General features: G+C 36.8%; 1 protein-coding gene across 3 annotated transcripts in view; it reads left to right on the top strand.

The window, feature by feature from the left end:
* The window catches only part of LOC132142383 (serine/threonine-protein kinase 16-like), a 498,700-nt gene extending 489,202 nt beyond the window's left edge, over positions 1-9,498 (top strand). For all 3 annotated transcript variants that reach the window (XM_059552200.1, XM_059552201.1, XM_059552199.1), the window contains exons 5-8: positions 1,542-1,662; positions 1,756-1,851; positions 2,107-2,228; positions 7,874-9,498. In XM_059552200.1, the coding sequence (XP_059408183.1) occupies positions 1,542-1,662; positions 1,756-1,851; positions 2,107-2,228; positions 7,874-8,015 (481 nt within the window). In that variant the 3' untranslated portion in view covers positions 8,016-9,498. The remainder of the gene's footprint in view (positions 1-1,541; positions 1,663-1,755; positions 1,852-2,106; positions 2,229-7,873) is intronic.
* Positions 9,499-15,138: the final 5,640 nt, after the last annotated feature.

Below are 15,138 nucleotides of genomic sequence, written 5' to 3'. Positions count from 1 at the left end.
AAATGGCAATCCATATACAGCTATGATCAGCTGTTCCTTCATCTTGGCTGAGCTTTCAACGTTGTTACGGGAAAGGATGAAGCTGAATATTTAGTTCTTGTCACATGACCTGTGGTGCGCTTGTGGCATTCTGAAAAGTTTAGATGTTTTTAACTCGATGCGGGGCGGACACGCCTGGAAAAGTCGGGCACACCGCACTGCATGCGCATCGCGTCCGCGTCGCTTCCAGTGCGCATACCTCGCGCCTACATTGGAAATAACGAACTTGAGCGCACAAGAGACGCGATATGTGAACGGTCCTTAAGAACTGCGGTCTTCTACAGTACTTCAAATATGCCGTGGAGAATCATAGAAAGTGACCGAATTCAAGAACATTGTTGCGGCATCTCACAAGCAACGAATAAACACAGCTAACTTGGAGAATGCAGTGAAAACTCCTCTTCTCGCGTCCGCCCTAGACCCTCGGCACAAACATCTCAGGTTTCTCGATGAAAACATGAGAGAAGTAAGAAAAAAAAAACTTTTAAACATTATCAGAACATTTCCCTTGATGCGAGTGGAGCGGATGCAGCCGCCATCACCAATGATGAAGAGGATGCAATGCCCACTCGTCGGAAAAGGCAGAGCCAGTTCTCCAGCAATGATTCCAGCCGAGACGAGTGGGAACAGTTCTTGCTGGAGCCATGTATTCCACCAGATGAGGATCCCATTCAGTGGTGAAAACGAAAACACGAAGCGCTTCACAAAACTTATTCGCTTAGCACACTGTTATTTGTGAGTCCCGACAATGTCTGTGCCGTCAGAGCGCGTTTTCTCCACGGCCGGCCTTGTTAACAGACTAAGGAGCCGACTTGCCCCCGATCATGTTTACATGCCCGTGTTTATTAACAAGAACATGTAAAACAATAGAAAAAAAAGCAAAAGAAAATTGCTGACAGTTTAAAAGTTTAAAAGTTAAGTGTAGGCTACATTCTACAATAGCCTATTGCTGCAGGCTGCTTTACATTTTTTCTTTGTTCACTTTTTCTTTTTTGCTTTTAGTCTGTACTTTTGTTTGTTTGCATGCATTGTTAAAGGTTTTCAGCTACAAAACACGATGTGTAATGTTCAAGCTTATTGTGTGTAAGCTTGTTCAAAATGACGGAAACAATAAATGTTGCTGAAAAATAACGTCTGTCTCATTAAACTTAATTTAAATAAACGAATATTAGAATATTTGTTTTTTGTGAGCTCAAATATTCGAATGTGATATTTGCGGAAAACGCCCATCCCTATCAAAAGCTGTCCTGGCACTGAACTGATAACTCCCGAGGAATAGCCTGTTTTCAGTCTGAAATATGTACACTACAACAATTCAAACTTTTTTTTTCGAAATTAATGATTTTTATACAGCAAGAATCCATCAAATTGATGATCAGCATATTAGAATGATTTCTGAAGGATAATGCACAATTGTGGTCATGTACAATGTTCATTTGAATATCCTCCTGAAATGTTTTCCTGTTGTTATTATCACTCATGAGCTTTATTTCTGGAAACAGGGACTTGAAACCCACCAACGTTTTACTGGATGAGAATGATCGCCCTTTTTTAATGGACTTGGGCTCCATGAACAAGGCCAGGATTGAAGTTCGGGGCTCACGGGAGGCCATGACAGTACAGGTTAGAGCAGAAAATTGTCCAGCGGCACTTATCAATACATTTTCAGCCAATCAGAACATTAAAAGAATCATGTTTATACACTTTCGCTATCAGGATTGGGCCGCTCAGAGGTGCACCATCTCGTACAGAGCACCAGAGCTCTTTAATGTGGAGAGTCACTGTATCATTGATGAGAGAACAGATATTTGGGTAATTCTCATTTTTGTTTTTACAAGGTTATTTACGTTTCAACACTTCCTTCTCAAAACAGCGTGAATTACTGTATCCTGCAACAGTCCCATGACATGTTGTTTGATTGCTGTTCAGTCTGTTTAGTTATGTCTGTGCATGGCTAATGTTAGCAAACTTTGTCCTTTCTAAACTTTGCTCCTTCAGGTCAGCATAATGTTATGTCTGTGGCAGTCTGTTATGTCTGCTGTTTAATCTTTGTATTTTGTACCTTAGTCTCTAGGTTGTGTGTTGTACTGTATGATGATGCTGGAGGGACCATATGACTTGATATTTCAGAAGGGTGACAGTGTGGCTCTCGCTGTCCAGAATCCAGTCTCCATTCCACAGTCGTGCAGGTGAGCTCCAACTTTCAGGCCCATTATTGTGTAAAATTTAGCCTCCGTGGTCCTCATGAGAAAAGGCAAGGCAAGTTTATTTGTATTGCACATTTCATGCACAATGGTAATTCAAAGTGCTTAATATAAAATGAAAGACATTAATCATAATAATATTCACAACACTAAAAGCAAGGAATTGAAATGTTCAAATAATAAAAAAAATGTTTTATGATTAATTAAAACAGTACATTCAGCTCATTCAGGAAATGCAAAGCTAAACAGATGTGTTTTGAGTGTGGATTTTATTGTGGCAGCTGTTTTAGCAGATCTTTGCAATGCCAGATCCAATTTTTTGTTGTTCTTACAATAAAAATTTAATATTATGAATTATAATTTTTAAATAATTAATTTCGAAAATATTTATTATGCATGCAGAGAGATGTCATGACAAATGTTTAGTGATCATTTGAACTCGACTGAATCAATTGAATGCGCACATAAGCGAGTATTTTTGTGAAATTCACTAAACAAATGTGCGTGTTCCACGCAAACCAGTAAAAGATAAAGATGCAAACATGTAGGCCAAATAGAAAATGTATCTGTATCTAAGTTGATTATTAGCCTACTCTTGAGAGAGAACTGGTTTGGTTTTGGAGAAACTGAGATGAGCAACGCTGCTGTTTGATTGGTGAGCATGCTGTGCTTAAAGGGTTAGTTCACCGAAAAATGAAAATTATGTCATTAATAACTCATGTCGTTCCAAACCCGTAAGACCTCCGTTCATCTTCGGGACACAGTTTAAGATATTTTAGATTTAATCCAAAAGCTCTCAGTCCCTCCATTCAAACTGTGTGCATGGTATACTGTCCATGTCCAGAAAGGTAATAAAAACATCTTCTAAGTAGTCCATGTGACATCAGAGGGTCAGTTAGAATTTTTTGAAGCATCGAAAATACATTTTGGTCCAAAGATAGCAAACACTACGACTTTATTCATAATTGTCTTCTCTTCCGTGTCTGTTGTGAGAGAGTTCAAAACACAATAGTGTAGTGATATCCGGTTCGCAAACGAATCATTCGATGTAACCGGATCTTTTTGAACCAGTTCACCAAATCGAACTGAATCGTTTAAAACGGTTCACGTCTCCAATAAGCATTAATCCGCAAATGACTTAAGCTGTTTAATGTGGCTGACACTCCCTCTGAGTTAAAACAAACCAATATCCCGGAGTAATTCATTTACTCAAACAGTACACTGACTGAACTGCTGTGAAGAGAGAACCGAAGATGAACACAGAGCCGATCCAGATAATGAACAAAACATTGAAAAAACATTGACTTCTTTCGGACAGTTCGATTCAATAAACCAGTTGAAGAAATCGGTTCACCGGTTCTTTTGCGCTCGACCTAATGACTTAATTTGCGATGATTGCCCTTGATTCAAGCCTTCGGTTTACCTGGGCTCATAACATTAGCACAGAATCAGTTCAGAATCAATCACCAAAAGAGTTCAGACACTCTGTGTGTCGGTCTGCTTCACGCTGAATCACACATGCGCAGTATCATCAGCTCCTCGGTTCTCGAATCGGACGCGTCTGACAGAAACGGTTCGGCTCGGTGTTCATCTTCAGTTCTCTCTTCACAGCAGTTCAGTCAGTATACTGTTTGAGTAAATGAATTACTCCGGGATATTGGTTTGTTTTAACTCAGAGGGAGTGTCAGCCACATTAAAAAAGTTAACAGCTTAAGTCATTTGCGGATTAATGCGTATTGGAGACGTGAACAGTTTTAAACGATTCAGTTCGATTTGGTGAACTGGTTAAAAAAGATCCGGTTACATCGAATGATTCGTTCGCGAACCGGATATCACTACACTATTGTGTTTTGAAATCTCTCACAACAGAAACAGAAGAGAAGACAAAGATGATTAAAGTTGTAGTTTTTGCTATTTTTGGACCGAAATATATTTTCGATGCTTCAAAAAATTCTAACTGACCCTCTGATGTCACATGGACTACTTTGATGATGTTTTTCTTACCTTTCTGGGCATGGACAGTATACCGTGCACACACTTTCAATGGAGGGACTGAGGGCTCTCGGACTAAATCTAAAATATCTTAAACTGTGTCCTGAAGATGAACCGAGGTCTTACGGGTCTGGAACGACATGAGGGTGAGTTATTAATGACATAATTTTCATTTTTCGGTGAACTAACCCTTTAATCCATTAATTTGTATTATATAGTACCCTAAGGTTTAAATCATTGCCTTTTAAATATATACAAATAATAGAATCTGTATGATGTATTATTATAGTTGATATTACTCTTCCCAAGCTCTGATTTCTGAGAGATGCATGGAGAGGCAACAGCAATGCTGTGTTTGATTTGCACTCTTTTCAGTCATAAAGTTTACATTCATTCACTTCACACTCTATTTTGTGACTTTAGAGGTCTGTGTATAATATTGTGCTGTTATCTAGAAAACAACAGACTGTGCCAGCCTCAGCTGAATTTTCAGGCAGAATTATTCTTGTTCCGTTATTCGTATTTGATGCAATAATCCCGTTTCATTCCGAATAAGTTATGCTTCAGACACACTCCTAATTATTACATTACATATTAAAATTTTACATGCAAGGTCATAGAAAGTAACAGCTACAGGCAATATTGTAATCCTAAAATTCACGTAGTACTTCCAAACTCCAAAAATTGATCAATCGAGAACTCTACTAGTTTACGCAAGCCCTAATAAATACACACATACATACATACATACAGGTGCTGGTCATATAATTAGAATATCATCAAAAAGTTTTATTTCAATAATTCCATTCAAAAAGTGAAACTTGTATTTGATGATTATAACTGACAACTAAGGAAAATCCCAAATTCAGTATTCACAAAGAGTGGACTGCAGCTGGAGTCAGTGCTTCAAGAACCACTACACACAGACGTCTGCAAGACGAGGGTTTCAGCTGTCGCATTCCTTGTGTCAAGCCACTCTTGAACAACAGACAGCGTCAGAAACATCTCGCCTGGGCTAAAGACAAAAAGAACTGGACTGCTGCTGAGTGGTCCAAAGTTATGTTCTCTGATTAAAGTAAATTTAGCATTTCCTTTGGAAATCAGAGTCCCAGAGTCTGGAGGAAGAGAGGAGAGGCACACAATCTACGTTGCTTGAGGTCCAGTGTAAAGTTTCCCCAGTCAGTGATGGTTTGCAGTGCCATGTCATCTGCTGGTGTTGGTCCACTGTGTTTTCTGAGGTCCAAGGTCAACGCAGCCGTATACCAGGAAGTTTTAGAGCACTTCATGCTTCTTTTTGAGTGCTCATACATTTCATGTTTCATCATTTTCAGTTGGCCAAGATTTCTAAAAATCCTTTCTTTGTATTGGTCTTAAGTAATATTCAAATTTTCTAAGATACTGAATTAGAAATTTTCCTTAGTTGTCAATTATAATCATCAAAATTAAAAGAAATAAACATTTGAAATATATCAGTCTATGTGTAATGAATGAATATAATATACAGGTTTCACCTTTTGAATGGAATAGGTGAAATAAATCAACTTTTTGATGATATTCTAGTTATATGATCAGCACGTGTGCGTGTGTGTGTGTGTGGGTGTGTGTATATATATATATGTATATATATATATACAACCCGAATTCCGGAAAAGTTGGGACGTTTTTTAAATTTTAATAAAATGAAAACTAAAAGACTTTCAAATCACATGAGCCAATATTTTATTCACAATAGAACATAGATAACATAGCAAATGTTTAAACTGAGAAAGTTTACAATTTTATGCACAAAATGAGCTCATTTCAATTTTGATTTCTGCTACAGGTCTCAAAATAGTTGGGACAGGGCATGTTTACCATGGTGTAGCATCTCCTTTTCTTTTCAAAACAGTTTGAAGACATCTGGGCATTGAGGCTATGAGTTGCTGGAGTTTTGCTGTTGGAATTTGGTCCCATTCTTGCCTTATATAGATTTCCAGCTGCTGAAGAGTTCGTGGTCGTCTTTGACGTATTTTTCGTTTAATGATAGCCAAATGTTCTCTATAGGTGAAAGATCTGGACTGCAGGCAGGCCAGGTTAGCACCCGGACTCTTCTACGACGAAGCCATGCTGTTGTTATAGCTGCAGTATGTGGTTTTGCATTGTCCTGCTGAAATAAACAAGGCCTTCCCTGAAATAGACGTTGTTTGAAGGGAAGCATATGTTGCTCTAAAAACTTTATATACCTTTCAGCATTCACAGAGCCTTCCAAAACATGCAAGCTGCCCATACCGTATGCACTTATGCACCCCCATACCATCAGAGATGCTGGCTTTTGAACTGAACGCTGATAACATGCTGGAAGGTCTCCCTTCTCTTTAGCCCGGAGGACACGGCGTCCGTGATTTCCAACAAGAATGTCAAATTTGGACTCGTCTGACCATAAAACAGTATTCCACTTTGAAATAGTCCATTTTAAATGAGCCTTGGCCCACAGGACACGACGGCGCTTCTGGACCATGTTCACATATGGCTTCCTTTTTGCATGATAGAGCTTTAGTTGGTATCTGTTGATGGCACGGCGGATTGTGTTTACCAACTGTGGTTTCTGAAAGTATTCCTGGGCCCATTTAGTAATGTCATTGACACAATCATGCCGATGAGTGATGCAGTGTCGTCTGAGAGCCCGAAGACCACGGGCATCCAATAAAGGTCTCCGGCCTTGTCCCTTACGCACAGAGATTTCTCCAGTTTCTCTGAATCTTTTGATGATGTTATGCACTGTAGATGATGAGATTTGCAAAGCCTTTGCAATTTGACATTGAGGAACATTGTTTTTAAAGTTTTCCACAATTTTTTTACGCAGTCTTTCACAGATTGGAGAGCCTCTGCCCATCTTTACTTCTGAGAGACTCTGCTTCTATAAGACAAAGCTTTTATAGCTAATCATGTTACAGACCTGATATCAATTAACTTAATTAATCACTAGATGTTCTCCCAGCTGAATCTTTTCAAAACTGCTTGCTTTTTTAGCCATTTGTTGCCCCCGTGCCAACTTTTTTGAGACCTGTAGCAGGCATTAAATTTTAAATGAGCTAATTAAGTGGATAAAAGTGTAAAATTTCTCAGTTTAAACATTTGCTACGTTATTTGTTCTATTGTGAATAAAATATTGGCTCATGTGATTTGAAATTCCTTTAGTTTTCATTTTATTAAAATTTAAAAAACGTCCCAACTTTTCCGGAATTCGGGTTGTGTATATATATATATATATATATATACACTAGTATTTTAATCTATTTTCCCATTTTAAAATGGTGTAATTTAGTTAAATGTGGAATATTACATAATATATTATAAACAAATTGCACACACAAATTTGGACATCTTGGACTATAAATTTAAAATCATGAATTCTCAAAAGAGATTTTAAAGACTAAAAGCTGTTAATGGAGTGGATAGTCTCATGGGGGGCAACACGTGGAGGTCTCTTTATAGCAGAAAACTGCTTGTTATTGAACAGTTGAAGTCATGGAATGAGATTTGGAAAACTATAGTAATGTTTTTAAATCAGAACATTTTAACATCTTGGTAACAGGAGTACATGCCACATCCTTGTGTATACTGTATAACTGGTTACTCTGTCTCTTTCTTTAACACAGTTATTCTCCAGGTCTTCAAACCCTCCTCAGCTCCACTATGGTGGCCAATCCTCAGGAAAGGCCAAGAATCAGCTGGGTCCTTGACCAAGTCCAGAACCTTCGGGACTCAAACTGTACAGACGTAGATACCAACAGAGTATGATGCTTCCACTGAGATTTCATGTCAGTTTTCCTGTGGACTCTGGGCATTTTGGACTATGCACTCTCTCCTTCGGACAAAAATAACCCACTGGACTCACAAGCCTCGCAAACATTTGCTCTGTATTACCTCATTGAGCTCAGTACGCCATGGTTACACACTCCAGCATGATCACGCTAGCCTTCACATCAGTGTCTCATATTTCACACCGAAATCCATTTTGAGCAATGCAATGACCTTATGATTTTGGGGTAAAATATGAACCGGGCATGTTTCTGATTTTGTGGGATTCACTTAAATGTCACACTAAACACTCAATAGAGGGCAATAGCAGTTGCTGTATTTTCCCAGGGCAACAGTTACATTACAAACCAGTTGTTTTAGGATTGTAATTTGGCCTACCTGTCTTTTTTTCTCATTTCTTAGCTTTTACATTTTATGGAATGAAAAGAAATGTATATTTATGAGGATTCTGATTAGAATTTTAGCTGTTAAAAATGCAATTGACATTAGTTAGGTTATTTAAACATAGCTCTCCTGATAAAGCAAGACATTCAGGGTTTTTTTGTGGGCAGAGAATTAGGGACTTTTGTGTTTTGAAGGTCTAAAGATAAAGCTGAGTTACTGCCAGTGGACTTCACCTGTGAAACCGATTTCTGACTAAAATCATTCTTATGAATGTTGTAGCATTGAAAAAACAGTTCTGCTCAAGTTTAATGAAGGACTCTGAAAGTAGGGCTGAAGAATTTGTGGATTAAAGTACAAGTAATTTTAACTAACTTGTCTGGCTATAGCTCTCAACTTTTATTACAAGGTGAAAGTGTGTTAGTTATGCTACGCTCAGTTTTTTGTTTCAGAGACTTTGAGGATGTTTAACTAAAGGTCGTGCCTGTGAAAACTTGTTCATGTTAGTCACATTACTTTGTAAAAAGAATGTGTTCACTTTTCTCTTTTTAAGTGGTACAAATGACTGTGTAAATAGGAGTTTCTTTAATTGCTTACAGTATTTTAGTGTTCTTTAAAGGAAACTTGTACAAATACGAACATTTGAAATGTATTTAAGTATGCATTTTAATTGAGCAAGAAATCCATGTCTAGAGATAATTTCTGCATTCAGTTATTTGTTTATTATGTCTGATAAGTCTTGGTTGGTGTGGAGCAATCTCAGAAACAAAATGGACCTACATTTGTTTCTGCTTTTTGTTTGTTTTATTTATTTATTTATTTAGCAGCAGTAACATTTCTGATTATTTCAGAAACATTTTCACAATATTCAGATTTACTGCAGATTGATTTTGACTAGAATGTGTTTTTAAAGGATATTTTAACCTGCACGTGTCAAGTCTTGCTTCTGTTCAGGAATTCATAATTATGCAAGCCTGTAAATTTCTAGGATATAAGACTGGAGACATATATATTGGCATTCATTTACATGTATGGCATTCCTTGTTGTAATATGATGAATAAAGTGTGATTGAAACGGCAACAGATGGAACTGGTTAGTTATCACCACACGGGGGAGATGTTGCCCAAGTTGTGTTGTCATCTCTAGTTGACCTGTGTAGGACACTCGAAAAATATATACATATATATAAATATAAATTGTATTGATATTTTGTAACGTCTTTTCTTCTTTATGTAGTGATATGTAAGTATATGTCTCATATGTTTATGCCCCAAAACACTGGTAATACCTTGGTGATTTAGAAACGAATGATGTTGTACTTATACTTTGTTATAAAGTAACATTCTTTCTTGTAGCTTACTCTTCTTCGGTAGAAAGGAAATCATTATTAAAGTATTTTTATTACTATTTCTACTAACAAAAAGAGGTTTTAAGCCAGTCATTTCTATCTTTTACTGCAGTTTGTCAGTAGAATATATCAGTTTACATTTCCAAACATTCCTTTTGCCGTTAATTTGAATAATCCAGTGATATTTTAGTTTGCAATGAGTCTGACAACAGCCAGTGTTCCACACAGAGATCTGATCTCACCATCGTCCAGTTTGTCTCGAATGACATGAAGAAACAGAAAACAACTGACACAGAGTTATTTTCACTTTTTTTGACTCCTAGAAACTAAATGCTGTCAAAATGACGAATTTGAACACCGATATCTCTGCTATACTGACTTGAGGAGGGCATCTGAAAACCTGTGAATGATGGCTGCTCTGCCTCTTTAACAATGTGATGTGTTAATGTTGTTTATTTTACTGTCCTTTACAGAAACAGTTTTGTCAATGACTGCACTGAAACCTCAACAACTGATCAAACCCCTTTGGTTGGTCTACGGCTACGCTGTGGTAGGAAATAATTATTACAGGCTGTTTAGGCGCATGAATTTATTGTTCACATGGGTCGTGAAGCTTAAAAGTAACGTTGTGACTCAATGTTCATCATAATCAATCTCATCAATGATCTCACGGCACCGACAGGGGACAGAGAGGCCATAAACCCCATCTGCACACACACATTCACCTAGACATCACCAGTTTCAGACAGAGATACAGTTCCAGTGGGATGAATTACACTTTAATTAGCATTTTCATCCATTCAAACCATCCCTCTTTAAGTCCAGTCGGCCTTCTCTGGATGATCATTCATTATACAGAAACAATGTTTATGGGGAGTGTGTGGGACTGTCCTCCATTGGTCGGCAGTCTCTGCTTTCATCATCACACAGGCTGAAACGATGTCATGTTATAGACCATATCAAGGTCAATTGAAACCTACCTTTGTTTTACCCCAGCATACAAAGTATAACTATATAACTATACACATATATATATATAATTTTCATGTTGATTAAGCATAATTTCCCCACAAATCCCCATTATCTTAACTTAACACATTAACCCCATTAACTTAACACATACATACTATGCAGTAATGATCATGAATGACTAGCTAGAAACCTCGTAAAACCATCACCTTAGACTGGATCTTTGGGCAGGACATTTAGCTTTTTAGAAATGTTTGTTAATTACTGGTTGATTACTGGCTAAGAGAGTCCAACCATATGTAGCAAAGTTTAATGCTAGTGTTCAGGGTTTGTTCAAATCACTAATCCTATAGGCCTGGTAATAATAATAGTCATGAAAAATACATCATCCTGGTTGAAACCAACTGGTCACCTAAGCTATACCAGCACCATAAACCGTCTCCTGCTTTATTGATTTAGCGATGAATCAATTAGTGAATTATTTAATTAGCCAGGGATTACGGGTCAGTGTTGAGTGCCTTTGGTAAAGTTCTGCGGATATTGTATTTGTTTGCCTACAAATGCACCATTGATTGGACCGTTTTGATTGACTATGTATTTTATGCCTTTCTGATTATTTCCATGTTTAAATTAGATTTTGAATTCCCCATCATCTTGCTTTTTTGAACACCACTCTGTTGAAGTTAACGTCTTTAAAACAGTCGTTGCACAACCAGCTATAAATAAAGCGTTCGCTTCAAGTTTAGGTAGGCCGGACATTTAAATTAGTCACTAGTGTATAAAAGTAAACATTAGCCGTTTTCTACATCTACGTACATACAGAAATCACATCTCAAGAGGCGGATTATTTATTGTGGCAGGGAAAAACAAACACAGCCCTTTGCTGACTCCAAGCCAAGCATAATCATCGTGACGGGTAACTAGTCGCTTATCTTGATTATTAAGCCACATTTCGCATCTGTTTGATAGATTTCCCGCAAGCATAATAAATGCCTGTCCAGAACGCTAAACCTTTTTCAATAAAGTTTATTACTAAAACTTGGACTTTTTTTGTGTGTTTGAGCTGCGGTTAAAGTCAGGACAGATGTGAATTTATGGGGCCAGTCTCTCATTCTCTTACCTTCCCATTAGCTTAAGTGACACGAAAAGGCTGAGGGAAATCTCAAGCAATAAGGGTGATTACTTTAAAAGATCACACAATCTGTTCATATTCCCGTAATGAGTCTGATTGATTAAACTACAGGGTATATTTTACGGGGTCATGTCGCTCAAGTTATTGTTGCGGATTAAAGGGTTGGAGATGAAAGTGGTGCCATGTGTTAATTCGTGGTATCTTTGGTGCCATGTGCTCATGACTCTGGGTCAATGTTGTAATGGTTTGAAGACGCAGGTAGCATTTCTTGTGTATACAAGAGTAGCCTACGATAAAACCGCCTGAATCAATTCATTTATATTCAGGTTATGGATATGTGTTTCTAAAAGGCACATTGAGTTTTCTGCTGTTATTAATGTACTCAATCAAATCAAAATTGTTGGCATGATTCATATTTAAGATTTTTGGTGGTGTTTGGTGAGGCAAGAATCATTATTACTCTTTGAAAGGTTTCAAGAAACCTCTAATTCAGTGGTTCTCCATAGTTCTATGAATTTTCCAGTTGGTATAGAATTTATAGTTGGTAGCCTATAGACTGCAATGGCATAGATTTTTGAAGAAAATTAATTGCCATTTGCCTGTGCAAAAAAAAAAAACCTTGCTAAGTTGTTCTCAGTGCTTTTAACACCTTGCTGTTAAGGATTGTTTCTTATGGGCCAAAATCAACAGAGTTAAAGTCAATATGCTGTTCTGATATTGATTATGACTTTGGTCCCAGGTTTTTTTCAGCCATTTTATTGTCTGCCAGTTCCACTTGTGTGTGCTAGACTTCTCTTACCACTAATTACTTGATCTGGTATATCTATATCAGTAAGATAATTTTTTTTTATTATTTTGCCTTAACAAACAGCACTAATTACAGTTTAAACTTTGAACAGTGTAACATGAAGTGTAACTTCTTTGGAGCTCTGTAGCATCCCCTTAAACTGTAGAGTATGATGCATGCAATTCCAAGGTCAGGTGTTTCGTTCTCAGAGGATGCATGAACAGATCAAATATAAGATATACCTTGTAAGTCGCTTTAGATAAAAGTGCCTGCCAAATGTAATGCAAATGTTAATCTGCAATTTACCTAATCAGGCAGACTCTGTGATGTGTCCTTTTCTTGACTTTAAAACCTATCCAGTGTAAAACTGCTGAGGGTTTCATTGACAACTCTCAAGTTGTAAAGTCCAATATCTCCTGTCAGGAAGTGTATGCTATGCGCCTTTTACCCAGGAAATAAACCTGTGTAGTCCAATCCCTGTAAATGAGTAAAATTCACTCAGACACCGTCCTCTATGTCCCAGTCTGGTTCAGTTTTAACAAGGCAGAGGCACCTTTCTGAGGCCAGTTAAAAATGCATTTAATCACTATATAAACAAGCTGTCCTGTAGCCCCCATGACAGCAGAGTTATGATGTCTGAACTTGTTCTGCATTAATCACTGCCCTCTTGCAAATGCCCAATAAAGTGCCTTGTTTTAGTTTTTATTTATTTATATTTTTATTTATTCTGCTTTTTACGTCGAATACATAACCGTGATGACATCACCACCAAGGCTCTGATCACTTACTTCCTCTTCATTAGCTTAATTATTTGACAGTAATTATTTATCAGTAAACCCGCCTAAGTAATTCATATTTGAGAGGTCGGGTTATAAATAACCTCTTTCAGATGGTTTATTATGGGCAGCAGATTAGGAATTCTCCAGCATGTTAATCAGTCCACACTGGTTGTGTCGGAATCCGAAAGGCAGCTGTCTTGCTGCACATTCAGCCAGGCAATGGCGGTTTTGCATCTTCAAATACTACTGGTAGACTATTACACAAAGAATATATATTAAGTCATGTGTAGCCTATTTAAAACGTAGGCTACATATTAAGTATGTATTCATTCCGGCAGAGTTTTCAAACATTAGTCTAACCAAAAGTTATTTGATTTATTCTTGCATTATATGATAATCTCCCGTTTTTGTATACTGTATAATGCTATTCAATCACACATGATATGACTCGTTTAAGTGTGTCAGATCTGTGCATTTGGTCTGAAAGTAGGCTACCTGTTGCTATTTATTAATGTTAATTAAGAACAAAAGAAAAATTGCTCTGCTCAGAACTGAATAACCTCTTCATTTTAATATGGATTAAAAACTTGTGGTAAATAGCTTATTCAGCATCAAGAAAAGTCTCGTGCAGGGGCAACATATAGCGTAGGTTTCATTTGTGTGAAAACATGAAGGAGTTCAAATTTTTATTTGATAAGCATTCAGACAATGTTTTTAAAAAGGCTTATCAACTCCCTCAGCTTACTGAGGAAACTGAGGAGTTTTATCATTGAAAAGGACATTCTGGTAGTTGTATATAAATCCCTTATTGAATCTGTTCTTGCTTTTAATATAAGAATATATAATATAAATATAATATAAGAAGACCTTTATCCCAACTGCTTTTGGTATTTTAGGATCCTTGCTTTATAGGATCTTAAAATTATTATTTTTTTTTTATTATTATTTTTTTTTTTTAAGGATGTACTGTATGTAATGTTAACTTTTGTTGTGATTGTTATTTGTACTGTTTGTTGGTTGAGCTTTTGTCTAAGACAATTTTCAAATGAACTTAATTACTGGGGTCTATAAATCATATCACAAATGCCTAAAAAACTATTGTGCTTTGTCTCTGTCTTCTTTTCTTGCTCGCTTGCTAAAGGCAGCAAATTGTAAAGAACCTCAAAAGTTGTCTTCATGCTGTAAAGGATGTTACCTCTGCACACTGCCTCTGAAAGGTAGCTTTATTCAGATTTTCAATACAATCATTGCCACACTTTTGCTTTTTTTTAGTTTATTTGCAGCAATTTACAGCAACACGGACAAATATAACATTACTGTGTATCTACCTCTCTTGCATCCTTTAATGGAAATATATTACATAGACTTTAACTTTATTAAATAACATTGAAGTGAACAACCACTGAGCCACATATGCATGTAACTATGACATATAGAAATATACATGCCTCCAACTCATACATGCATCCATACTCCATCTCATAGGTAAATGATGCATATGAGAGGTGGAGAGAAGGTAAAAAATAATGCATATTAAAGTACATCACATACTTTTAATGCAAATTAATATTTATATGCATGTTGCACCTTTCAACAATTTTTTTAATTAAATAAAATCCAATGTATTTCAAGCTGATTTAATGTTATTTTGTTGTTTTGGTTTGACACCACATGAAACTACAAACATTTATAAAGAAAATATAGT

The sequence above is a fragment of the Carassius carassius genome, chromosome 6, assembly GCF_963082965.1.
Source record: "Carassius carassius chromosome 6, fCarCar2.1, whole genome shotgun sequence".
In the NCBI taxonomy this organism is placed as follows: Eukaryota; Metazoa; Chordata; class Actinopteri; order Cypriniformes; family Cyprinidae; genus Carassius; species Carassius carassius.
The sequence above is the reverse complement of the archived record's forward strand: the minus strand, read 5'-3'. Positions and strand labels throughout refer to the sequence as shown.